This window comes from Pseudophryne corroboree, chromosome 2 (genome assembly GCF_028390025.1).
Source record: "Pseudophryne corroboree isolate aPseCor3 chromosome 2, aPseCor3.hap2, whole genome shotgun sequence".
Classification (NCBI taxonomy): domain Eukaryota; kingdom Metazoa; phylum Chordata; class Amphibia; order Anura; family Myobatrachidae; genus Pseudophryne; species Pseudophryne corroboree.
The window spans coordinates 36258415-36283795 of NC_086445.1; the positions used below are offsets into that span (position 1 = coordinate 36258415).

A 25381-nucleotide genomic window follows, 5' to 3' on the forward strand; every position below is an offset into this window, starting at 1 on the left:
TCATTCCTAGTGATACAATAAGGGGCATCTCCAGGAACATGGGATCAGCTTTCCCTGTGTGTGTGTTATTTTCTCTATAACCTCTAGGTGTCAGTGTTGCTATTACTGCCCATGAAGAAGGGTTGGCTATGACCAGACACGCTTCATAGTAACATACTAAAGTGGATAAACATAAGATATAGCCATCACTATGTATGTTTCTCTGATCAGATAGCATGCAATGTGCTGTTCTATTCCATATGACTCAACATGTAACCTAATATTGTATCTGTTCCGCCGCCATTGTATTCATGCCCTAGTGTTATAGCTGATTTCCTAGTCTTCGGTGTGGGATTAGGCTTCATCTCTATTGCCTAAGTGACTACGAGGTAATCGCACCCTGATGTGTAGATGCGCCAGAGAGTTGTGACCTTGTCATAGCCACGGCTGGCATCTGCCCGTCCTAGTGCCTGCTGTACAGGTTTCCTGTTGCCCACTCACTGTGGGGTACAGAGGACGTCTGTCCCATTACACACACTCACCTCTCTATACCATGGTATAAATGATAGTATATAGGGACAGGATGTTGTTCAGTATGGCTGTGTGGGACCTGTAATATCTCCAGCAATGGAGCCGTACCTTGCAGCTATTATATGTTGGTGACACAGTAGGATGAGGCGTTATCCATTATATTCCATTTTCAGCAAACTGCCGTCTTTCTCTGGCACCTCACAGCCACCAAGATGGAGGCTTTGACCTCTTACCCCCATAGAGGTGCACAGGAACGTCCGTGATGTTGGGGTAGTTACCGGTGATATGCGCAGATGCACATTGCCAATGACTGAAACCCCTTGACAGATTCTGAGTTTATATTGTACTCTGGGCTAGGGCCGCAGGGCAGGTCTGTTTTACACTGGGATGAATGAAACTAGGAGGGTGAGTGATACTTCTCTCTCAGTGTCACCCTATATGGTAACAGTCAGTAGTAGCAATGCAGGAGTCTGCACGCAGAAGGCTATGAATAGTAGATCGTTGTTAGAGACACTGAGTACACTGCAGGTAGCAGACAGCACACTGGTCTGTGGTGAGCACTGATCACAACAGGGATAGCAGATGATATTCCTTACTGCAGAATGGTGAGGTCTGAACACATGCTGAATAAGGTAAACATAGAAACAGGATGTTGATGGCAGAAAAGAAACAAATGACCCATCTAGTCTGCCTTAAACACATGTACACGCCCACACTTACACACTATGGTTATTTTTTGTCGGTAGCCAATTAACCTACCAGTATATTTTTGGATTGTGGGAGGATGCCCATGCTCCACGGGGAGACTATACAAACTCCATACAGTTAGGGCCATGGAGAGAATCAAACCCATTTGTATGCTGATGATACTCAAATCTACCTATCCTCCCCAGATTTGTCACCACCAGTATTGGCTCGTGTCACTGAATGCCTGTCTGCCATTTCATCTTGGATGTCATCTCGCCACCTCAAACTCAACATTTCCAATACCGAATGAATTATTTTCCCACCAGCTAAGAGTAGTTACCAACCTGATATCTCTATAACTGTTGACAATGCAACTATCCACCCCACCCCACAAGCTCGTTGCCTAGGTGTCACCCTTGACTATGAACTGTCCTTTGTTCCTCACATTCAATCTGTCTCTAAATCATGTTACATGCACCTTAAAAACATATCCAAAATACGCCCTTATCTTACACAAGACACTGCAAAAACTCTAATCCATGCACTCATCATCTCCCGCATTGATTATTGTAATAGTCTCCTTACTGGTCTTCCCAAACATAGGCTATCACCACTTCAATCCATTTTAAATGCAGCTGCGAGGCTAATCTTCCTCGCCAGACGTTCTTCATCTGCTGATCCGCTCTGTCAGTCCCTCCATTGGTTACCGGTATTCTACCGTGTCAAATATAAAATACTTTTACTTACATACAAGGCTATTAACCAAACTGCACCATCATACATCTCCTCACTCATCTCAAAATATCTCCCTACCAGACCTCTCCGCTCTGCACAAGATCTGCGTCTCTCATCCACATGTATTACCTGTTCCCACTCAAAATTACAGGATTTTACCCGGGCTTCACCCACTCTGTGGAATGCACTCCCACGCACAATAAGACTCTCCTCTAGTCTCCAAACCTTTAAACGTTCTCTGAAAACTCATCTCTTCAGACAAGCCTACCAAATTTCAGACCCACACACATAACCTTAACAGCTTCCCTATCAAGTTACATCCCCTCTGTACAGTCCACATAAACTCACATTTTGTCTTCCAACATTGCTGGGTGATCATATCATATACAACCCATTAAGAACCTAGCAACCTGGGGAACCATTATGTAACAGGTAGCATCTATCCTTGTGTATCAATGCCTATTTCCCTATAGATTATAAGCTTGCGAGCAGGGCCTTCCTACCTCTGTCTGTCTGTCTTTGCCCAGTTTTGTTCTATAATTGTTGTTCTTATTGTAAAGCGCAACGGAATATGCTGCGCTATATAAGAAACTGCTAATAAATAAATAATAAATAAATAAAATTACCTCAGTGCTGTGAGGCAGTAATGCTAAGCATTACAGTTACACCATCCATAGAAGATTAGGAGCACTCTGCTGAACACTGGAGAGGAACAGATGCTGAAGCTCAGGAAGGGAGCCTTTAGAAGATTAGTTGTACTGGCAATAGACAGTTGGCAGAGGGTAGTTTAAATAGGGAGCTCCCACACAGGATTGGATGTGGAAATCATGTGCAGCATAGAGACACTGAATGGCTGTACTTGTTTCAGCTGACCTCAGGCAAGATTGTGGCACCCATGCCATGCCAGACTGTGGCTACAGGAGAATCCTTATATGACTGACTTGCAGACATGCACAAGCTAGTAAATTAGCCATGCTGGGTATGGTATCAGGGTTTCAGTACCCAATCTGTTACACTCCTCCTTGTTTTTGTGATAGTAACAACTTCCACTAAACTGGTTTCCTTCTGAATATATAGGGCCTCCTAGTCTGACCCAGCGTCATGTTGGATTAGTTTCTCCTGCTGCCAGGGTTTAATCCCTGAGTTGGGGAAAAAGGATAGCAGCCTCTCACACTTCCCCTATGTCTGTAAGATCATTACAGGAATAGGAATGGGGAAAACTTCAAAAAATATTCTCTGGACAGGTTGTGGTACCTTTTAAAATTGTGAAGTAAATGTGGATATCTGTCTAACATCTGTCCTGTCCCAGAATTAGGGGAGGTGACAGATTCAGCAACATTCTCGTAGTGTAAAAAGAAAGATGGCTGCTTCCATTGTGCTGATGTGAGTGGAATGACGATGCCAGTACATCAGTCCATTTATGTTTTTAACACACAGTGAACTAGACCGTTCTAGACAAACTCCAAGGTTCTGCAGGAATGGCAGAGTTAACTTATAAGTAACAATTGTATATGAGTTTGAATATATGTAATATCTGATATTGCTCTCATACATGTGTATAACTATGAACAGTTTATCGATCATAATGGCGCGACCCATCCATTGAGAGGGTTTATCTTAGTACTTTTGTCCCCAACAGGTCCGCACGCCTCCTCACACTATCCTAAGAAGAGGACATTTTCATGTTTGGAGTGCGGGAAATGCGTTGCCAGCAGATCTGCTCTTACTACGCACAAGCGGATTCACTCTGGCGAGAAGCCATTTAAGTGCACGGAATGCGGCAAATGTTTTCTCCAGAGATCCGACCTTGTCAGGCATCAACGCACTCACACCGGGGAGAGGCCATTTTCATGCCAGGAGTGCGGGAGAAGTTATGGCAGCAGTTCTGCCCTTACATTGCACCAGCGGATCCACTCCGGCAAGAAGCCGTTTAAGTGCTCGGAGTGCGACATGTCTTTTGTCCAGAAAGCCAAACTTGTCAGACATCAATTCACTCACACCGGGGAGAGGCCATTTTCATGCACAGAGTGCAGCAAATGCTTTGCCCAGAAACTCAGCCTTGTCAGGCATCAGCGCATTCACAATGGGGAGAGACTATTTTCATGCCCAGAGTGTGGGGGATGCTATACAAGCAGTTCAGCCCTTACTAAGCACCTGCAGATTCACTCCGGCGAGAAGCCTTTTAAGTGCACAGAGTGCGACAAATGATTTGTCCAGAGAGACGACCTTGTCAGGCATCAGCGCACTCATATCGGGTAGAGGCCATATGAGTGTGCCCAGTGTGGCTGCTGCTTCTCTGCCTGTTCAAATATTTATCATCATCAAAGAGTTCACACCGGTCTAGGTGAATAAACTGCCCATCACAAACATAACAAGGCTCGTTTACAAATAAGAAACTGGTCATATTTTCCTACCCAAAATATAATAAGGTGCAGGGCTACGTTTTTGGGCCTCAGTTTTGCAATATAGTAGGTGCTGTGTCCTCTTATGGATCCATCTAAAAATGTGCATACTGGCTATAGTCAGAGCCAGCCCTAACCAATATGATGCCCTAGGCAAGGTTTTGGCTGGTGCCCCCTAGCACCGCCGTTAGTTCTGCACGACATGCCTGGCACGAGTAATCTGGCATCTCTGCTAACGTTGGGGAGCCTTTTGTTTATGAAAATACATCTTATTTGCATTACTATGTGGCTAGGATGCACAAGCAGCTTTTGCTGATTAAAATGATATGCAGCATGCCTATATTCTGTGTGCGACTGCGGCTGTATCTGCATACGAAATGCTACATTACAGTGATTTCCAGGAATACACTGCAACGTAGCATTTCGTATGCAGATACAGCCCCAGTTACACCAGAATATAGGCATGCCACATATCATTTTAATCAGCAGAAGCTGCTGGTGCCCCTAAGCCTACCAAATGCCCTAGTTTGCGTATGCCTAGGGCCGGCTCTGGCTATAGTGAAACCATCACATAAATTACTTCTTGGTTTGTGTTATTTTGGGTATGAGAGTGACGGGACATTAGGACTGTTTCTGTTACTTTTGTGTGTATGACTGTAGTGACCGTTACTTTTGTGTGTATGACTGTAGTGACCGTTACTTTTGTGTGTATGACTGTAGTGACCGTTACTTTTGTGTGTATGACTGTAGTGACCGTTACTTTTGTGTGTATGACTGTAGTGACCGTTACTTTTGTGTGTATGAATGTAGTGACTCCTTTGGTTCATTATCCTCCTAGAAAAGAACAAATGGAAGGTACAACGTGCTCTCACATCAGAAGTGTAGGGTGAGGGACGATTTCCACCATTTCAGAGGAACTGGAAAAGTTATGTCCTCTTGCTTAGCGTAAACGGCTGCGCTCCCTCCCAATGCAGGGAATGATGCTGTAAATGTGCCATCCCTCTTCCACCCGGGTGGTCTTCAATTTGCCGGCTGTCGGGATCCCGGCGCACAGTATACTGGCGCCGGAATCCCGACAGCCAGGATACCGACACCTTTTCTCCCTCTTGGGGGTCCACGACCCCCCTGGAGGGAGAATAGAATAGATAGCCCCGCAAAGGGGCTCATTTGCGCTCGCCCAGCTGTCGGTATGCCGGTGGTCGGGATTCTGGCGCTGGTATGCTGGCCGCTGGGAGCCTGGCCATCGGCATACCCTACTACACCCCTTCCACCCACCTACCATTAGATTTTGCCGCAATTCCCCCTCAAATGCAAACTTGATTGCCAAAACTGGAACATTTGCGCAAAATAGGACAGGTGATGTAAACAGCAGCATTTGAGCTCAATTTGTTGTGGAACATAAAATCTAATTAAACTTTGTAGCTAGAGAGTTTTTTTTTTTTATATGTTGTTATGATGCTTCTCTTATTTAAATATGTCCGTTACCATCACGTAGTGGTGGCAGCCAGGGCTGCCATCAGGGGGGGACCGCCAGGCCTATTGTCCTGGAACCAAACAGAGAGGGGGCCCGCTGCAGCTGCGGACGAGTGTATAACTGTATAGAAAATTATGTCCTCAACAATCAACAATATGTAATAAGAAATACATAGAAACACAAGGAAGCAACACTTTTAACAGAAGATACAGAGAAGGCAACATTATGTTTGCAAGATTGCGGCATACCAAGTAGCACACTGGGAAACTCCAGCTGACAGCAGCGAGGCAGGGGCTAGGGTATATATATCCGTGAGAAGTAGTTGGCAAGGATATATGTGTACACTCAAGCAGCAAAGAAGACAATGGGGTAGATGTATTAACCTGGAGAATGCATAAGGAAGTGATAAACCAGTGATATGTGCAAGGTGATAAAGGCACCAGCCAATCAGCTCCTAACTGTTAATTTACATATTGGAGCTGATTGGCTGGTGCCTTTATCACCTTGCACATATCACTGGTTTATCACTTCCTTATGCCGTCTCCAGGTTAATACATCTTCCCCAAAGTGCTGAAATGAAATCTTTTTTTGTATGCATTAATATATATATATATATATATATCATATTGTCTCTATGTTCACGGAATACATGTATACATATTAATAAATGAAAAAGAACAGGATAAGTATGTCACGGATGTTTATGTGTCTCTGACGGTACTACACCAATATTCTTCTGTGTATCTACAACCGAGTTTGGTTAGGTGTCTATCTGCACATATCTCCTCATCATAACACATTTACTGTTCTATAGTATCTGATATACCTTTAATTAACACAGTAATTAATAGCAGAAGGAGCTGGGAGTCCAGCCTGCGCATAAGCTTGTGCAATCACCATTCTAATCCATCTTGCCAAGGTTTGCTTATTCGCAGGCCAGCCACGTTTGTGAAACACAAACAGGACAAAAAGGGTATCTTACCTCCTGATAGAGGCAGTCCTCGGCCCTTACCACATCCAAAGAACACTCTTTGGGAGACAGATCCGAAGAGATAAAGGCCGGAACCACAATCACTTGGTTAAGGTGAAAATATGACACCACCTTAGGCAAATAACCCGGTCCAGTTCGTAGAACTGCCCGGTCATGGTGAAATATCAGAAAGGGTGGACGACAGAACAAGACGCCTAAGTCCGACACCCTTCTTGCAGAGGCAATAGCCAGCAAGAGCAGGACCTTGGCCGTGAGCCATTTAAGGTCCACCGTCTCAAGAGGTTCAAATGGAGACTCCTGCAGGGCATTCAATACAACAGTCAGGTCCCATGAAGCCACAGGAGGTACATAGGGAGACTGAATCTGAATGACACCCTGAGTGAAAGTATGAACGTCAGGTATAGACGCAATTTTTCTCTGAAACCACACCGACAAGGCAGATATGTGAACCTTGAGGCCAGATGAAGACCTAAGTCAAGGCCTCATTGCAGAAAAGCCAGAATTCGGTTTGTAAAGCTTGCTCCTTCATCGGTTCTGAAGGGAGAACCGTGGTGCAAAATTGGCGAGGGGGATGTCGCTTGTAAGAAACCGCGTACCCATGAGAGACTAGTTCCAGCACACATAAGTCTGAAGTGGTCTTTAAGTGGTCTTCAGACCTGGGTGAACTGTAGAAGTCAGTCACCCAGGGGGAGGCCCGCTCCGTAATGCTAGCTTTATGTCCCCAGTGATACTGGCTCCTAGATACCATCCCTTCTCAGTAATTCATATTTAATTACCTTTAATACTATTAATCAGCTTTGTAAAAAACAATTACTCTTGCGTTAAACTATAGCTGCCACATTTACCCATAACTTTACTCTGATACATCAAGACTCTCTCTCCCCCATGCATCTACACTGGTGCATTTCTCTGTGTGATCTGCAGGAGGCAGACATTACCTTCTACCCCAGTAGTAATCACCAGATATTACATAAAACTGGTCCAACTACATGTCCTCAGGTCCCGCACTGGTTGCCCCTCCCTCCTCTGCATGTTTTTCATGTACTACAAGTTTCTTTCTGTTCCCCTTTAATTTTTTTATCTATTCAGCCAGGGGCGTAGCTAGAACTGTGTAGGCCCCATAGCAAAATCTTGAAAGGCGCCCCTTAGTGGAATATATAGGAACGAGGCTTTATGTGGAAGAGGCATGAACACAGAATATTATCAATTCACACTGCAACGCACAATAGAGCCCAATATACATGCTACACCACAGAAGAGCCCCTTATGTATGCTACACCACACCATAGTAGGCACGTATACACATGACACCACAGTAGAGACGTATACACATTACACCACAGAGGAGACGTTTGTACACGTTACACCACAGAGGAGACGCTTGTACACGTTACACCACAGAGGAGATGCTTATACACGTTACACCACAGTGGAGCCGCTTATACAAGTTACACCACAGTAGAGCATCTTATACTCGTTACACCACAGAGGAGCCACTAATACATGTTACACCACAGCTGCTTATACACGTTACACCACAGAGGAGCCAATTATACACATTACACCACAGGGGAGCCACTTATACACATTACGCCACAGCCGCTTATACATGTTACACCATAGAGGAGCCAATTATACACACTACACCACAGAGGAGCCGCTTATACATGTTACACCACAGAGGAGCTGCTTATACATGTTACACCACAGCTGCTTATACACATTACACCACAGAGGAGACGCTTATACATGTTACACCATAAAGGAACGGTTTATACACGTTACACCACAGAGGAGACGCTTATACACGTTACACCACAGAGGAGCACTTATATACATTACACCACAGCCGATTATACACGTTACACCACAGAGGAGCTGCTTATACATATTATACCACAGAGAAGCCACTTATACACATTACACCACAGCGGCTTATACATGTTGCACCACAGAGGAGACGCTTATACACGTTACACCACAGAGGAGCTGCTTATACACGTTACACCACAGACGCTTTTACACATTACACCACAGAGGAGCCGCTTATACACGCTACATCACAATATATATTTTTTACTAAGTTAATTGTTGTTGTTTTTTGAGTGTGTGTGTATGTGTATATATATATATATATATATATATAAATAAAACAATTTGTCACACCTGTCACAGGCTGGCTAAGAGAAGCAAGAGCCACCGACACCTTCTCCCATCAGCCATCCACTGTTGTAAACTGTAGGGAAGGCATGTTGGGCCATATAGTGCCAGTCATCCATATACCCTATCTTGTGACCTCTCTGTTACTGCATGGTGGGAGATGCTGACCCACCCCCATCCACAAAGCATTTGTCGCACTCTACGCACAACACACGCTCATGGTTCAGGCTGCAGCCTAGGCTCTCTGCTCCGCTTACCTGCTCCTGACGGCAGCAGCAGCAGCGAGGAGCTCACAGACCGCACAGGAGCCGGGCGCACAGCAGTTTCCTGAAGGCCGCCTTCTCTTGTCCATGGCCATATATGCACCACCCGCCGACCACCATTGTCCCCTCAGCATCAGCACAGAGCTCACGCACCTCACCCCCTCACCCGGAGCTGCTATCCTCCTGCAGTAAAACTCTGGAGGGTGGCATGCTGCAACGCGGGTAACGGTGACTCAGACACTGTCACTGACTGCAGAGCACTCTCATCAACCCCGTGCTCTACGCAGCCGCGTAGGGCTAGGCCTGCTCATCACTACAATGAGAGTGAGAGGTGGGGAGAGACGGAGGTGGAGTGAGCAGGAGAGTGAAAGAATAGGAGTGAGCAGAAGAGAGGGAGTGGGAAGAGAGAGGGAGTTAGCAGGAGAGAGGGTGGAGGAGTGAGCAAGAGAGAGGGAGAGAGAGGAAGGGGGTGAGCAGGAGAAAGAGAGGGGGTGAGAGGGAGGGGGAGTAAGCAGAAGATAGAGAGGGAGGAGAGATGGGGAGTGAATAGGAGAGAGGGAGGGGGAGTGAGCAGGAGGGAGGGAGAGAGATTGGGAGTGAGCAGGAGAGAGAGAGGGGGAGTGAGCAGGAGAGAGAGTGGAGGTGAAGTGAGCAGGAGAGAGAGAAAGGGAGGGTGTGAGCAGGAGAGAGAGAGGGGAGAGTGAACAGGAGAGAGGGATGGGGAGTGAGCAGGAAAGGGGCGGAGAGAGAGTGGGAGTGAGCAGGAGAGAGAGTGGAGGTGGAGTGAGCAGGAGAGAGAGAAAGGGGAGGGTGTGAGCAGGAGAAAGAGAGCAGGGAGCGTGAACAGGAGAGAGGGAGGGAGAGTGAGCAGGAAAGAGGGGGAGGGAGAGAGAGTGGGAGAGAGAGAGCAGGAAGAGAGAGGAGAGAGGGGGAGTGAGCATATAAACTAAACCACTTAATAATAATAATAATAATAATTTTATTGATATAGCGCTCTTTCTCCGATAGGACTCAAGGCGCTTAACAGATACATAGCATAATATAGTACAGAAAATAATGAAGTACAGAACAGATTTTCATAAAATACAGAAGCATGGAGATACTAAAGGGACAATTATGGGAATGCTTGAGTAAAAAGGAAAGTCTTGAGTCTACTTTTGAAGGATTCTATAGTTGGGGCCTCTCGCACTGTGCGGGGAAGTGAGTTCCATAGAGTCGGAGCCGCATGACTAAAAGCTCGAGCCCCAGATGAATTACGGGAGATTCTAGGTACTGCTAAAAGTCCTTCATCTACAGATCGCAGTAATCGAGTGGGGAAGTATGGGGTCAGTAGCTGCTTCGGGTACCTTGGGCCCTGGTCATGTAGTGCTCTGAAATTCAGTAAGCCAATATTAAAGATGATTTGCCATCTTACAGGCAGCCAGTGAAGGGAGTAGAGTATGGGTGTTATGTGGCTAGAACGGGGTTGGTTGGTTAACAGCCTGGCAGCTGTGTTTTGCACCAGCTGTAAGCGGTGCAATTCTTTTGCTGGGAGACCAAGGTAGAGGGCATTACAGTAGTCTAATCGAGATGATACAAATGCGTGGATGACTTTTGGCAGATCATCTGAGGGAATTAAGTGCTTGATTCTGGCTATGTTCCTCTGGTGAAAGAATGAGGATTTGATTGTGGCTGATATCTGATGTTTAAGTGTCAAGCCACCATCCAGGACAACGCCAAGATTCCGCACACGATCAGTGGTTTGTAATTCCGAATCCCCAAGTGTAAGTCCAGTTGGTTGGCTATGCTTCAGTCTTGTCCTTTGATGGTGCGGTCGTATCATAAGGACCTCTGTTTTATCCGGGTTCAGTCGCAGCCAACTGGCACTCATCCACTCCTGGAGTTCAGCTAGACAGCCACTTAGGGTTGCTATTGGGTTATCAGTGCCCGGAGCAAAGGACAAGTACAGTTGTGCATAGCAGTGGTAGACTAGCCCATGGCGCCTGATTATTTCACCCAGCGGGAGCATGTATACTGCAAAAAGAATGGGGGATAGTATAGGACCTTGTGGGACACCACATGGCAATGGCACTGGTGGTGATGAGTATAATCCAGACGATACTCTCTGTGACCTGCCTGTGAGAAATGATTTGAACCAATTTAGGACTGTGTCATCCAGTCCACAAAAATGTATCAGGCGCTCAATCAGAAGCCCATGGTCCACGGTATCAAATGCTGCAGAGAGATCCAGAAGAATTAATATTGAACAGTCACCTCTGTCTCTTGCCGTCAGAAGATGATTTAACACACACCAGGGCTGTTTCAGTGCTATGTCTTCTCCTGAATCCTGATTGGAATGGATCATAGATATCATGGATTGTCAGGCGGGACTTAGAAGGGACACTGTGACTCACCCAACCAGGTTAACTGCTGGAAGCACTGTGGCAGGACAGGACACTGTGGCAGGACAGGATGCTTCTCAAAAAGTGGGAGACCTCCATGAAGGGGCGGAGCTTATTGTGGCTGGGGTGGCAAAGTTTTTTGTGACTAGGGAGCTCTTCCTCTGGTGACACATCTTCGGGTTGTTGAAGCTGGGTGGAACTTAGCACCGCCAAGTGGCAGATTTTGTGTGACCAGGGGCTCCTCCTTTTTTGACACATCTTCAGGTGGCCGGGGACAGAGCTTAGCGCGGCCGGGGGGGCGAAGCTTTGGTGGACTATGACCGCACTTCTGGAAGCCCTGCAGGTGGAAAGAGCCAGTGCCAGCAGTCCCCCAAACCTCCACCACGGGCTTTAGAGTTGACTGGGTGCAGGGGGAGCAACGGGCCCTGGAAACATCTCAGGCCCCATAGCAGCTGCACTCCCTGCACCCTCGGTAGTTATGCCACTGTATTCAGCCACCATTGTATTCATGCTCCAGTCCTCGGTGTGAGATTACACGGGTGTGGTATGGTATGCCGGCGGTCGGGCTCCCGGCGACCAGCATACCAGCGCCGGGAGCCCGACCGCCGGCTTACCGACAGTGTGGCGAGCGCAAATGAGCCCCTTGCAGGCACGGTGGCGCGCTATGCGCGCCACACTATTTTATTCTCCCTCCGGGGGGGTCGTGGACCCCCACGAGGGAGAATAAGTGTCGGTATGCCGCCTGTCGGGATTCCGGCGCCAGTATACTGTGCGCCAGGATCCCGACTGCCGGCATACTGAAGACCACCCGGATTACACACCCTTGTTTCTCTAGATGATGGTATAAATATAGGAACGGGTTATTTCTCAGCATTGTGCTCTGTGACCCGTAATATCACCAACAATGGCACAGAATCCTGCGACCAGACTATTACACTTCATGAGGTTAAACAGTGTATTTGATTATCCATCAGTGCCGAGAGGTGTCAGCCTTCTATGGTACAATGGGGGTCATTCTGAGTTGATCGCAGCAGGATTTTTGTTAGCAGTTGGGCAAAACCATGTGCACTGCAGGGGAGGCAGATATAACATGTGCAAAGAGAGTTAGATTTGGGTGGGTTATATTGTTTCTGTGCAGGGTAAATACTGGCTGCTTTATTTTTACACTGCAATTTAGATTGCAGATTGAACCCACCACACCCAAATCTATCTCTCTCTGCACATGTTCCCCTGCAGTGCACATGGTTTTGCCCAACTGCTAACAAAAATCCTGCTGCGATCAACTCAGATTTACCCCCATAGGTACATAGTTTATGAGGTTGCAAAAAGACCATTTGTCCATTGAGTTCAACCTATTTATGTTCTCCTACCCTGTATTATTTTCAGGACTAGTTTTATATGTTTGATAAAGTCTGCCGTTGTGTTGTATTTCCTCATCTATTTGTAATTATAGTACGTGATCTATCCTCCATAACCCTGTATATCCTTATCCATTAGAAATTTATCTAGCCCAGTCTTAAAAGTATTGACTGAGTCTGCCATCACTACTCTCTCAGGCAGGGGAATTACAAACTCGTATTGTCCTTACCGTGAAAAAAACTTTTCGCCTCTGTGTGCAGAATCTCCTCTCCTCTAACCTAAGTGGGTATCCACGAGTGTTCTGTGTTGATCTTACCAAAAACAGATCCCCTGCAAGCTCTGTTTATTGTCCCCTTAAATATTTATAAATGTCTCCTCTTAATCTCCTCTTTTCCAGTGTAAACATGCCAAGCCTTGCAAGTCTTTCCTGGTATTCCAGCATCTCCATCCCCTTAATTAATTTGTTATCTATGTGAACACCTAAGTCTTTTTCCAGTCCGGAGTCCCCTAACACCACCCCATTTAGTATGTAGGTGTTATTTTTGTTCTTGCTACCAAGGTGCATTACCTTGCACTTGTTTGTATTGAAACTCATTCTCCATTTTGCTGCTCATGACTCCAGTTTGAATAAATCGTTCTGGAGAGACTCAGCATCTCCCTCCGAATTTATAACTTTACATAGTTTGGTATAGTCTGCAAAAACTGACCTTCTGCTAGATCGTTAATGAAAATGTTGCACAAAAGTGGTCCAAGTACAGTCCCTTGTGGCACACCACTTAGTACTTCGGTCCAATTTGAAAAAGTTCCATTTACCACATCGTGCTGCTCCCTATTATCTAACCAATTTCTAACCCAAGTATATATTGTGCTCCCTAGCCCCAGTTTTTGTAACTTATAGAGAAGTCTCATGTGTGGCACTGTGTTGAAAGCCTTAGCAAAGTCTAAAAAGATTACAGTTCATCCACCACCTTACCCTGATCAAGGTTCGCACTGTTTCATAAAAGCCTAGTAAGTTTGTCGGACGTGATCTATCCTTCAAAAATCCATGTTGGTTCCTAATAATATTCTTTTTGGCTTCAAGGATCTTCCGTACCCTATCCCTTAGAATGCTTTCCAGCACTTTCCCCATTATAGATGTAAGACTAACTGGTCTATAATTGCCCGGTTCAGCTTTACTTCCCTTTTTGAAGATCGGCACTACTTCCACTATATGCCCGTCTTTGGGAACCATGCCTGATGAAAGTGAATCATTGAAGATTAAATATAGAGGTCTTGCTAATTCAGAGTGTAGCTCCATGAGAACCCTTGGGTGAATACTGTCTGGACCAGGTGACTTGTTTATCTTAGTTTTTTTCAATCGGTCACAGACTTCCTCCTCACTTAAATAAGCAGTTAGCAGTGGGACATTATCCTTAATGAGGTTGGGTGTTAGTTCATGTATCTGGTCCTCTATTGTAAATACAGATGAGAAAACTCTTAATTTATCCACTACTGTATGTCATTATCATTTTTGATTAAGACTCCCAGTTTGTCCTTTAAATGGCCTCTACTCTCCTCCTTTAATCTTTTGCTGTTGATATATTTAAAAAAAAAATGATTTACTTTCCTTTGCTATTAGCTTTTCAGTTTCTACTTTAGCTGCTCTTATTTCTTTTTTACATATTTTGTTGCAATCCTTGTAGTACTGGAATGACTCTGTCTTCCTGTCTAATTTGTATTTTTTGAATGGTCGCCTTTTTTTGCCCATAAGTGCCTTGATATTTTTTTTTTAAGCCACATTGGTTTGGAGTTTTTAGTCTTTTGTTTGCTGCCCATGGGAATAAATTTACGAGTAATCTCATCGAGCAGCGATTTCAACACCTCCCATTTCTCTGTGGTGTTTTTACCTTGAAACAAAAATTCCCTTTCAGTGTCCCTTAAAGCTTCCCTCATCATGTCAAAGTTGGCTTTGCTAAAGTTCAGAGTCCAGGTTGAACCTATATAGGACTGCTTATGAAAATTGATATTAAATGTGACCATATTGTGGTGCTGTTTCCTATGGGCTCCCCTACTGTGATATTTGATATCAAATCCCCATTGTTTGTCAACAACAGGTCTAAGATTGCATTGTGCCTCGATTAGTTGAAGTAAGTAATTATCATTTAGTGTGTTTAAAAACATATTACCCCTAGCAGTATCACATGATTCGTTTGTCCAATTTATCTCCGGATAGTTGAAATCTCCCATCACTATTACATCACTTACTCTCGCCGCTTTATCAATTTGCTTCAGCAACATTTCCTCGTCAGACATATTAATACCAGGGGGCTTGTAGCACAGCCCCAATACTATCTTTTTCTTTCCCCCACATGCAGTTTCAACCCATAACGTCTCAACAGTGTTTACAGTTTCCTCATGAATATCTTCCCGTACATTGTTTTAAAAACGGCTTTACGTAAAGACATACCCCTCCACCCCATTTGTTTGATCTATCTCTCCTGAATAGCGTATAACCCTCCATATTAACTGACCAATCATGAGATTCATCCCACCAGGTTTCAGTAATGCCTATAATGCACAGGAAAGCCAGCGATGTTGGGGTACTGTATCGGTGATGTGCTCAGCTGCACATGGCCGATGAGTAACCCCCTTTAATATGTAATGTTTTAGTAATAATAAATTCCAATCAGCCTACTGGTTGCCTTCTTCATATATGGTGCCTCCTGGTGCTGTCTGACCCAGCGTCATGTTGGATTAGTCTCTCCTGCTGCCAGGGGTATATCCCTGAGTTGGGGATCTCTGGATAGCAGTCTCTCCCATGCCCCCATGTCTGTAAGCACACAGCCGACCATAATCCAGCGCTGTGTCCTGCTGCTGCTTCCGCTCTAATTCACATCCCACACACTATTATATCTGCCAGTGCTGGGACTGCTAGTCCGGTAGATAGGGCAGGATGATCTGCCCCCCCAGTCGGCCAGTAGGAATAAGGGGTGGTAGTCATGTGATCGCCGGTCGGCTGACCGACAGTCACATGACCTCCTCCGTGAGCCCGACACCCATAGAGTGGGAATAGAACCCGTGGCGACCGCAGGTCGCCACCGAGCCCGCAGCGTGGCGAGCGCAGCGAGCCCGCAAGGGGCTTGCTGCACTCGCCCCTCCCCGCCGGGATCCCGGCGTCGGTATGCTGCCGGGATCCCGGCGTCGGTAAGGTGACCGGCGGTCAGGAGACCGCCGGTCACCCGTACTACACCCAGAATAAGTGGGGGTACTATCACAACCTGGGCAGGTTTGGGGCACCATAGAAAAATGTCAAGTAAATGTGGACATCTGACATCTGTTCTGTCTCAGAGTTACTCTATGCATTTATAACTCTGTCCTGTCTTATTCTGCTTGATATTTCCTTCTTATTGGCAGTGAGGGGAAGTAGTATAAAATGAAAGATGGCTGCTTGCATTGTGATGATGTCAGTAATGCTAACCAGTACGGGTTACGTAATGATTGGTATTACTGCTTCACAAGTACAGTGGTCATGGGTTTGATTCCCACCATGGCCCTCACTGTGTGGAGTTTGTATATTCTCCTTGTACTTGCGTGGGTTTCCTACGGGTACTCCGGTTTCCTCCCACAATCCAAAAATATACTGGTAGATTATTTGAATCCCAACAAAAATGAACCCTAGCGGCAGTGGCAAATGCAGGATTTCTAGAGGGGGGTTTCCAAATGCAGTTCACAATTTCTCCTTTTCCGGAACATTGGAGCAAGTGCAAGACTCTGGGGGAGCGGCAGAAGACCCTAGTAACAACCCTGGCTATTAATGTAAACAATGGTCTTTTTATATACTGGATACTGTATGGAATACTGTGTAAATATTTAACACTATTGATTGGTCTCTAGTATAAGCTGTAGCAAACATATTTAAATAATACAACTAAGTGGTCAAAAAAAGGTTAAACATACCTTAATAAAAAAAAATACACAAACATAATAGAACCAGTACTACACTTTCTAAGCTCACATTCTCCCATCACATAGTAAGGCTCCTGTCTCTTCTTCCTGGCAGCTACTCTCTGGTCCAGTGCACTGATTGAGGACTCATATCCACACACACAGCAAACTTGGTAGAAAAAGCTGCTACCATTGGGCAAGAAAAGAGGGGGGTTTCTGAGCCACCGGAAACCCCCCCTGCATGTGCCTATGAGCGTGAATGTGTGTGCGTGTAGATGTAGTAGGGAATATAGGGGGTAATTCCAAGTTGATCGCAGCAGGAATTTAGTTAGCAGTTGGGCAAAACCATGGCCCTCATTCCGAGTCGTTCGCTCGTTCTTTTTTTTCGCATCGCAGTGAAAATCAGCTTAGAGCGCATGCGCAATGTTCGCACTGCGACTGCGCTAAGTAATTCTGCTATGAAGAAAGGATTTTTACTCACGGCTTTTTGTTCGCACCGGCGAACGTAGTGTGATTGACAGGAAATGGGTGTTACTGGGCGGAAACACAGCGTTTTATGGGCGTGTGGCTGAAAACGCTACCGTTTCCGGAAAAAACGCAGGAGTGGCCGGAGAAACGGGGGAGTGTCTGGGCGAACGCTGGGAGTGTTTGTGACGTCAAACCAGGAACGACAAGCACTGAACTGATCGCACAGGCAGAGTAAGTCTGGAGCTACTCTAAAACTGCTAAGTTTTTTTTGTTCGCAATATTGCGTAAACTTCGTTCGCACTTTTAAGATGCTAAGATACACTCCCAGTAGGCGTAGACTAAGCGTGTGTAACTCTGCTAAATTCGCCTTGCGACCGATCAACTCGGAATGAGGGCCCATGTGCACTGCAGGGGAGGCAGATATAACATGTGCAGAGAGAGTTAGATTTGGGTGGGGTGTGTTCAATCTGCAATCTAAATTGCAGTGTAAAAATAAAGCAGCCAGTATTTACCCTGCACAGAAACAAAATAACCCACCCAAATCTAACTCTCTCTGCAAATGTTATATCTGCCCCCCCTGCAGTGCACATGGTTTTGCCCAACTGCTAACAAAATTCCTGCTGCGATCAACTTGGAATTACCCCCATAGCAGTGGCGGAACAAGCAAGCGGTGGGCCCAGGTGCGACAAAATGCTTTGGGCCCCCCCCCCCATCCAAGTCCACCCCAGGGGCAGTGCGCGCCGTAGGCGCGCGCAAAAATACATAGTGGCGTGGCTTCGTGGGGAAGGGGTGTGGCCACAAAATAATACCAACACAGTAGTCTCCATTATTCAAATTACGCCGCACAGTAGCACCACTACACCAGGTAGAGACCCTTTTACACCTTACAGCGAACAGATTCCTCTTTTTACACATTACAGCAGACAGCGTGCCCTTTTTACACATAACGGCAGACCGCGTGCCCTTGTTACACATTACGGTAGACAGCGTGCCCTTTTTACACATTACAGCAGACAGCGTGCCCTTGTTACACATAGCGGCAGACAGCGTGCCCTTTTTACACATTACGGCAGACAGCGTGCCCTTGTTACACATTACGGCAGACCGCGTGCCCTTGTTACACATTACGGCAGACAGCGTCCCCATTTTTACACATTACGGCAGGCAGATTCCCCATTTTTACACATAGCAGCAGGCAGATTCCCCATTTTTACACATAGCGTCAGGCAGTCCCCGTTTTACACATAGCGTCAGGCAGTCCCCCTTTTTTACACATTACGGCAGGCAGATTCCCCTTTTTACACATTGCGTCGGGCAGATTACCCCTTTTTACACATAGCGGCAGGCAGTCCCCCATTTTTACACATTGCGGCAGGCAGTCCCCCCTTTTTACACATTGCGGCAGGCAGTCCCCCCTTTTTACACATTGCGGCAGGCAATCCCCCCTTTTTACACATTGCTGCAGGCAGTCCCCCCTTTTTACACATTGCTGCAGGCAGTCCCCCCTTTTTACACATTGCGGCAGGTATGCCCCCCTTTTTACACATTGCAGCAGGTAGTCCCCCCTTTTTACACAGTGCAGCAGGTAGTCCCCCATTTTTACACAGTGCGGCAGGTAGTCCCCCATTTTTACACATTGCGGCAGGCAGGCACAAGAAAGAAGGAAAGAAGGAAAGAAAGAAAGAAAGAAAGAAAGAAGAATTATACTTACCCTCTCCGCTGGCTCAGGCTCCTCGGTGCAGCGTCAGAGACGATTCCCGGGCTGGAGAGAAGGAGGAGGAGGGAGGCTGAGAAGGGAGCCGCAGCAGCGCTGTGTTACTGGTGGAGGCGCTGCTGCTGCTGCCCCTCTGCTTCCCTATAGGCTGTTCTCGGAAGACAGCCTATAGGGAAGCAGAGGGGCAGCAGCAGCAGCGCCTCCACCAGTAACAAAGCGCTGCTGCGGCTCCCTTCTCAGCCTCCCTCCTCCTCCTTCCCCCGTCTGTAGTACCGCTGCTCCTCTCCTCTCCTCGCCGGGCGGCTGTGCGCTGCGGGCAGCGGTTGCCCGCAGCGCACAGCGGCATGTAATGAGTCAGTTTGACTCATTACATGCTTGGGCCCCTGGACAGAGGCGGGCCCCAGTGCAGTGCACTGCCTGCACTGCCGGTAGTTCCGCCTCTGCCCCATAGATTGTAAGCTCCACTGGGGCAGGGACTGATGTGAATGGCCAAATATTCCCTGTAAAGCGTTGCGGAATATGTGTGCACTATATAAATAACTGGTAATAAATAAATAAATAGAACAGTCCTTTCGGGTTCATAGCCCGCAGTAAGGGAGGCAATTCTAGCCAAAATCCAAGGTTATGTGGGAATGGCAGGGTTAATTTCTAAGTAACAATTGTATACGGTACTTAATACATTCAATAATATCTGATATCTATATCATACAGTATTAATATCTATGCAGTTTATTTCTCATGATCACCTAACACATCTGATGATTTATAGAGGGTTTATCTTAGTACTTTTGTCCCCAACAGGTCCGCACGCCTCCTCACACTATCCTGAGAAGACGCATCAGTGCTCGGAGTGTCAGCAATGTTTCCCTAATCATTTAGCCCTCGTCACCCATCAGCAAACGCATAGCGCCAGTAATCTCTATAGTTGTTCGGTTTGCGGAGTACGTTTCAGCTCCAAATTGGTTCTTACCGCCCATCAGCGATGTCACAGCGAGGGAAAACTGTTTCACTGCTCTTACTGTGGGAAATCCTTTCACATGAAGTCACGGCTCTTGTCACATAAGAGGACTCACACCGGCGAGAGGCCATTTTTATGTCTACAGTGCGGCAGATGCTTTTCCAGAAGTTTTACTCTTGGTAGACATCAGCGGATTCACTCTGGTGAGAAACCCTTTAGTTGCGCAGAATGTGGGAAGTGTTTTACGCAGAGATCCAGCCTTGTGAGACACCAGCGCATCCACACCGGAGAGAGGCCGTTCATGTGTTCCCATTGTGGACGCTGCTTTGCTGAAAGCTCAAATCTTTTGCTACATAAGAGGGTTCACCACGGCGAATAAACTGCTCCTCACTTACATAATACGACTTGGTTACAAACTGTAAACAAATTTCTTTTCTCACTGACTGCAGGACTTGGAATTGTGCATGTAAAGGGAGCAGCTTCGTCTTCATATAAAACTTGACATTGGCATATCTAGAATGGGTGCAGTGTGTGCAGTGCACACTGGTCCCTGGGTCCAGAGGGGGCCCACACCGCACAAACTGCCCCCATTTCTTCTATACTTACCTTTCCAGCATCTGTGTGTGGGCCCGCTCCTGTACCGTAGCCGTTACCGCAGGACTCCGGAAAAATGGTGCGGCGGCCATTTTTCAGAGTCCTACGCATGCGCTGTTGACTCTGGCACTGTGCCAGAGTCTCAGCGCTAAGAGCGCCTGCAGCGCCGGTAACGGCTACAGGAGAGGAGGGGTCCCACACGGGGTCTGCACACGGGTCCCCTCCTCTCTAGAAACGCTGCTGTGGGGCTATATACATTACTTCTCAGCTTATCTTACATTATCCATGGCAGTGAGGGTACATCGCCACTGTCTGTATTATGCGTTACTTTTGTTTGTCCTTGTATTAAATTGGTTCACATCCACATAAAAAGCTCTCAGCTCACTAGGAACCACTGACATCGATATGGACATATGGGAATGCCACAGATGGAAGCTTCTACTTCGTGCGGTGATGACAAGTCTACTGTAGTGTCCGGTTAGTTTCCTCTATAACCTGCGGGTGTCAGTGTTGCTATTACTGTCCGTGTAGCGCAGTGTTTCCCAACCTCGATCCTCAAGGCACACTAACTTTCCAGGTTTTAGTGATATCCATGCTTGAGTACAGATGGTTAAATCAAAATAATGGAGGTACTAATTAAGTCACCTATGTTTAAAGTTGGCTATCGTGAAAACCTGGACTGTTTAGTGTGCCTTGAGGACCCTGGTTGGGAACTTCTGATGTAGAGGGTGGATCTGGACTCAGAATCGGCACACATTAGGTCGACGCCTATTGGTCGACAGTGAGTTGGTCAACACTGGAAATAGGTTGACATGGCCATTAGGTCGACATGGAAAATGGTCAATATGAGTTTTTCATGGGGGTTTTTGTGTCATTTTCTTCGTAAAGTGACCGGTAACCCCAATTAGTGCACCGTGTCGCATGCTTTGGGCAAGGTGCCTCGCTGCGCTCGGCACAGGTTACCGTACCCGATTGTTGTCCACGTGGATCATAAAGTATGAAAAAGTTCAAAAAAACTAAATAAAATGTGAAAAACTCATGTCGACCTACTCACTGTCGACCTAATGTTTGTCAACCTAGACATTGTTGATCCAGAGTCCGGATACCATAGAGGGCTATGGGTAGATTTACTAAGGAGCAGGTTAAAGTCACCAATGATCACTGGCTGTGACAACCTGCTCCTTAGTAAATCTACCCATCACCATCGACCACACATCATCACAGTAACATGCTGAAGAGGCTAAACATCACTGTACTGTTTTATTTCCTTGTAGTCAATGTGTTATTTTGATGACTTGATTTGTATTACACTGACCCCTGTGCAAGGTCTCAGGCAGTGCCAGAATATAATAAAGGCTGTGCTATATTTCTAGTAGGCGGAGTGTGGCCAGAGCTGTGACTGGAAGGTGGCTGGTCCATGTTATGGGCGTGTTATGGGAGTGTCTTGAGCGGGTTGCTGATGGGATTTCATACACAGACACTCACTCACATTGGAGGTCATACTCGGATGTAAAATCTGCACCTACCATAGGATTCAAAAAGAATGGTTATTGGACTTTGAAATGTGCGCAGGGCAGCTCTCACAGAGCAAATTCCCGAAGGTGTCACCACACCCAACACAGAAATTTAAACAGAAAGAAGGTGGAGAATTCTACGTCTATACAAGGGCCGTGAAATAGAACAATAAAGAATAATATTATCGTAATGCTCTGGACACTGCCAAACAAACATATTTCCAATCTCGCACCTCTGCTCAGGCCTCTGACCCCAAGTGACTTTTTAATACATTTAAGTCACTTCTTATACCTCCCTCACCCAACCCACCAGCCACTATTAATGATCTTGCTTCCTATTTCAGGGACATGATTGTTAACATCTGAACTTACAGAAGAAGCCATGTTTATCACTTCTGCTGCTGCGCCAGACAGGTATACTAGTTGCGCTATACAAATAACGCAGGTTGACAAAGTAAAGAGTGATATGGTGCTAGAGCAGGGGTGGGGAACCTTTTTTTTCTACCAAGGGCCATTTGGATATTTATAAAATCCTTCGGGGGCCATACAAAAATGATCAACTTAAAAATGACCCTGCCCCCCAGTAGTTATGCCTCTTAGAGGTACTGAGTGCGTGCGTAAAATGGGTGTGGCCAGTTAAAATGGTACGTGATACACATATGCCCCCAATAGTGCAGTGCCAGATACACATATGCCAGTGCAGTGCCATATACACATATGCCAGTGCAGTGCCAGATACACATATTCCCCCACAGTGCCAGATACACAAATGCCCCCACAGTGCCAGATACACAAATGCCCCCACAGTGCCAGACACACAAATGCCCCCACAGTGGCAGATACACAAATGCCCCCACACATGCCCTCCCCTCCCACCCCACTGCACTGCTCACTGCTGCTGCTGCTCCGTCTGGCGGCGGCGTGTCTCATCTGTCAGGGGGTCAGGGCAGGGAGGAGAGCGTGGCTATGGTGAGCGGTGGTGGTGTGTAGGATCTCAATCCAGGCATTGGTTCATGAGCCAATCGGAGCTCTTGGACCAGCAGCAACGGCTCTGATTGGCTCACGAATTGGCGGCTGGTTTGAGATCCTACCTGCCGCTGGACATATAGCTGCGCTCTCCTCCCTGCCCTGACAGCTGAGACACGCCACCACTGGATTGAGCGGTGGCGTGTCTCGCTGACACACAAGTGGGCGGACCGGAACAAACAGCTTTGCAGGCCTTATACGGCCCGCGGGCCGGAGGTTCCCCACCCCTGTGTTAGAGTATCTACATCATGCAATACACAGCTTCACCACTTGGTGGCAATTGCTCTACTAATGAAAACTACAGTACAGTGCTGAATAGCAGTGGATGGATATGGAACTACAGAATACTGTACATTGTAGCAACCCTGACAAGTGTGCCAGTACACAGTAAATAAAGTAGTTCTTTAAAAAAAAAAAAAAAACAGTAATACTGCAGGGCGGACTACGAAATCACCAGAATGCCAGGCACCCAGTGACAATGCGCCTTACAACTGAAAGCTCCCCTGGTGCGCGGTATAAAATAATCCCTACATTGACAAGAAATGTGAACACAGAAAACGATTTGCTCAACATCTCTAATCCACACAAAAGCACAGTTCAAAGTTCTACAAAGCTCTCTAAAAAAAAAAATCATTACATCAGCGATAGAGTTGGGACGATAAAAAAAATTACAATGAGTCACTTGACTATGTACAGGTCTCAGACACCTGTCTCCAAGGCTCTCTTGGCATAGTGGTATCGCCGATGGTTACCATGCCCGTAAGATAGGATTCGGTTCCCGCAAAGGAAAATATGTTTTGAAAAACTATTTAGAATACTTTTCTGTTAGCAATTTTATTCTGGATATAATGCATGTTATACAGTACACTGCAAGTCTCATTTTATTACACACTGCGCCTTGTGCAGTACAGATTGTTCAGCAAGCGCCGATCATCAATTTTTGCAGTGTACCCACACAATGCATAGTAACATTGTAACAGTTTCTGAGGTTGAAAAAAGACAATTTGTCCATCGTGTTCAACCTGTTAGTGATCTCCTACACTGTAATATTTTTAAGACTAACTTTAACTGTAGTGAATGTTTAGCCGTTATGTCTACTCTATTTATTTTTTTAACTATTCTTCATGATTTACCCACCATATCCCTGTATATCCTTATCCAACAGGAATTTATCTAGCCCATTCTAAAAAGCAATGACCGAGTCCGCCAAATACATATTGTCCTTACAGTGAAGACACCTTTCCATCTCTGTGTGCGAAATCTCCTCTCCACTAACCTAAGCGGATGTCCACGTGTCCTTTGTGTTGATCTTACCATAAACAAATTCCCCGCTAGCTTTGTGAATTGACTCCTTATATACTTGTAAATGTTAATCGTGCCCTCTCTTAAGCTCCTTTTTTCCAGTGTAAACATGCCAAGCCTAGCAAGCCTTTCCTCGTATTCAAGCGTCTCCATCCCCTTAATCAATTTGGTTGCCCATCTCTGAACCTTTTCCAGGATATTCTTTTTGTAGTATGGTACCCATAATTGTGCACAGTATTCAATATGTGGCCTCACTAGTGATTTATATAATGGGAGTATAGCACTCTCATCCCATGCATTAATTCCCAACTTTATGCATGTAATGCCTTATTTGCTGAATTCCTACTTTGGGTTCTGCTGCTAAGTTTGTTATCTATGTGAACAAATATTCTTCCAGTACAGAATCCCCTAGTTTTTGCCCATCTAGTATGTTGTTCTTGCTACCAAAGTGCATTACCTTACAGGTGTCTGTATTGAACCTCATTCTCTATTTTGGTGCCCATGCTTCCAGTTTAAATAAGTAGTTCTGTGCCACACCTGAGGGTTGGGTTTGGTTTGGACAGGCGTTTGTGGATGAAGCTGACACAGAAGGAGTATAAATGAACTGAGGAGGCTTTAACCAGGTATGGTGCATGTACTTGAAAGAATAGTTGGTGTACTAGCAGTGACAAATCCAGAGGTAGATATAATAATAAATGAAGCTTTTATTAAATAACAACATCCATGATTCACTGCAGATACTGTATGCTGACAGAAGATAACAGGTTAGCCACAGAAATGATAACCAGAATGGAACTGGATTGGACTGAAAAGGACAAAGTTCAAGTGACAGTAATATCCGGAATGGAACCGGAACAACTGAAGTGCTGACCGGGCTTGATCCGGGATCTTGACACTAGCAGTATTAAGGTAAGACACA

General features: G+C 46.0%; 1 protein-coding gene across 1 annotated transcript in view; it reads left to right on the top strand.

Moving 5' to 3' along the window:
• The window catches only part of LOC134989895 (zinc finger protein 37 homolog), a 30962-nt gene extending 26308 nt beyond the window's left edge, over nucleotides 1–4654 (top strand). Inside the window, exon 4 of the mRNA XM_063950632.1 lies at nucleotides 3572–4654. Within this exon, the coding sequence (XP_063806702.1) occupies nucleotides 3572–4140 (569 nt within the window). The 3' untranslated portion in view covers nucleotides 4141–4654. The remainder of the gene's footprint in view (nucleotides 1–3571) is intronic.
• The last annotated feature ends 20727 nt before the right edge of the window (nucleotides 4655–25381 follow it).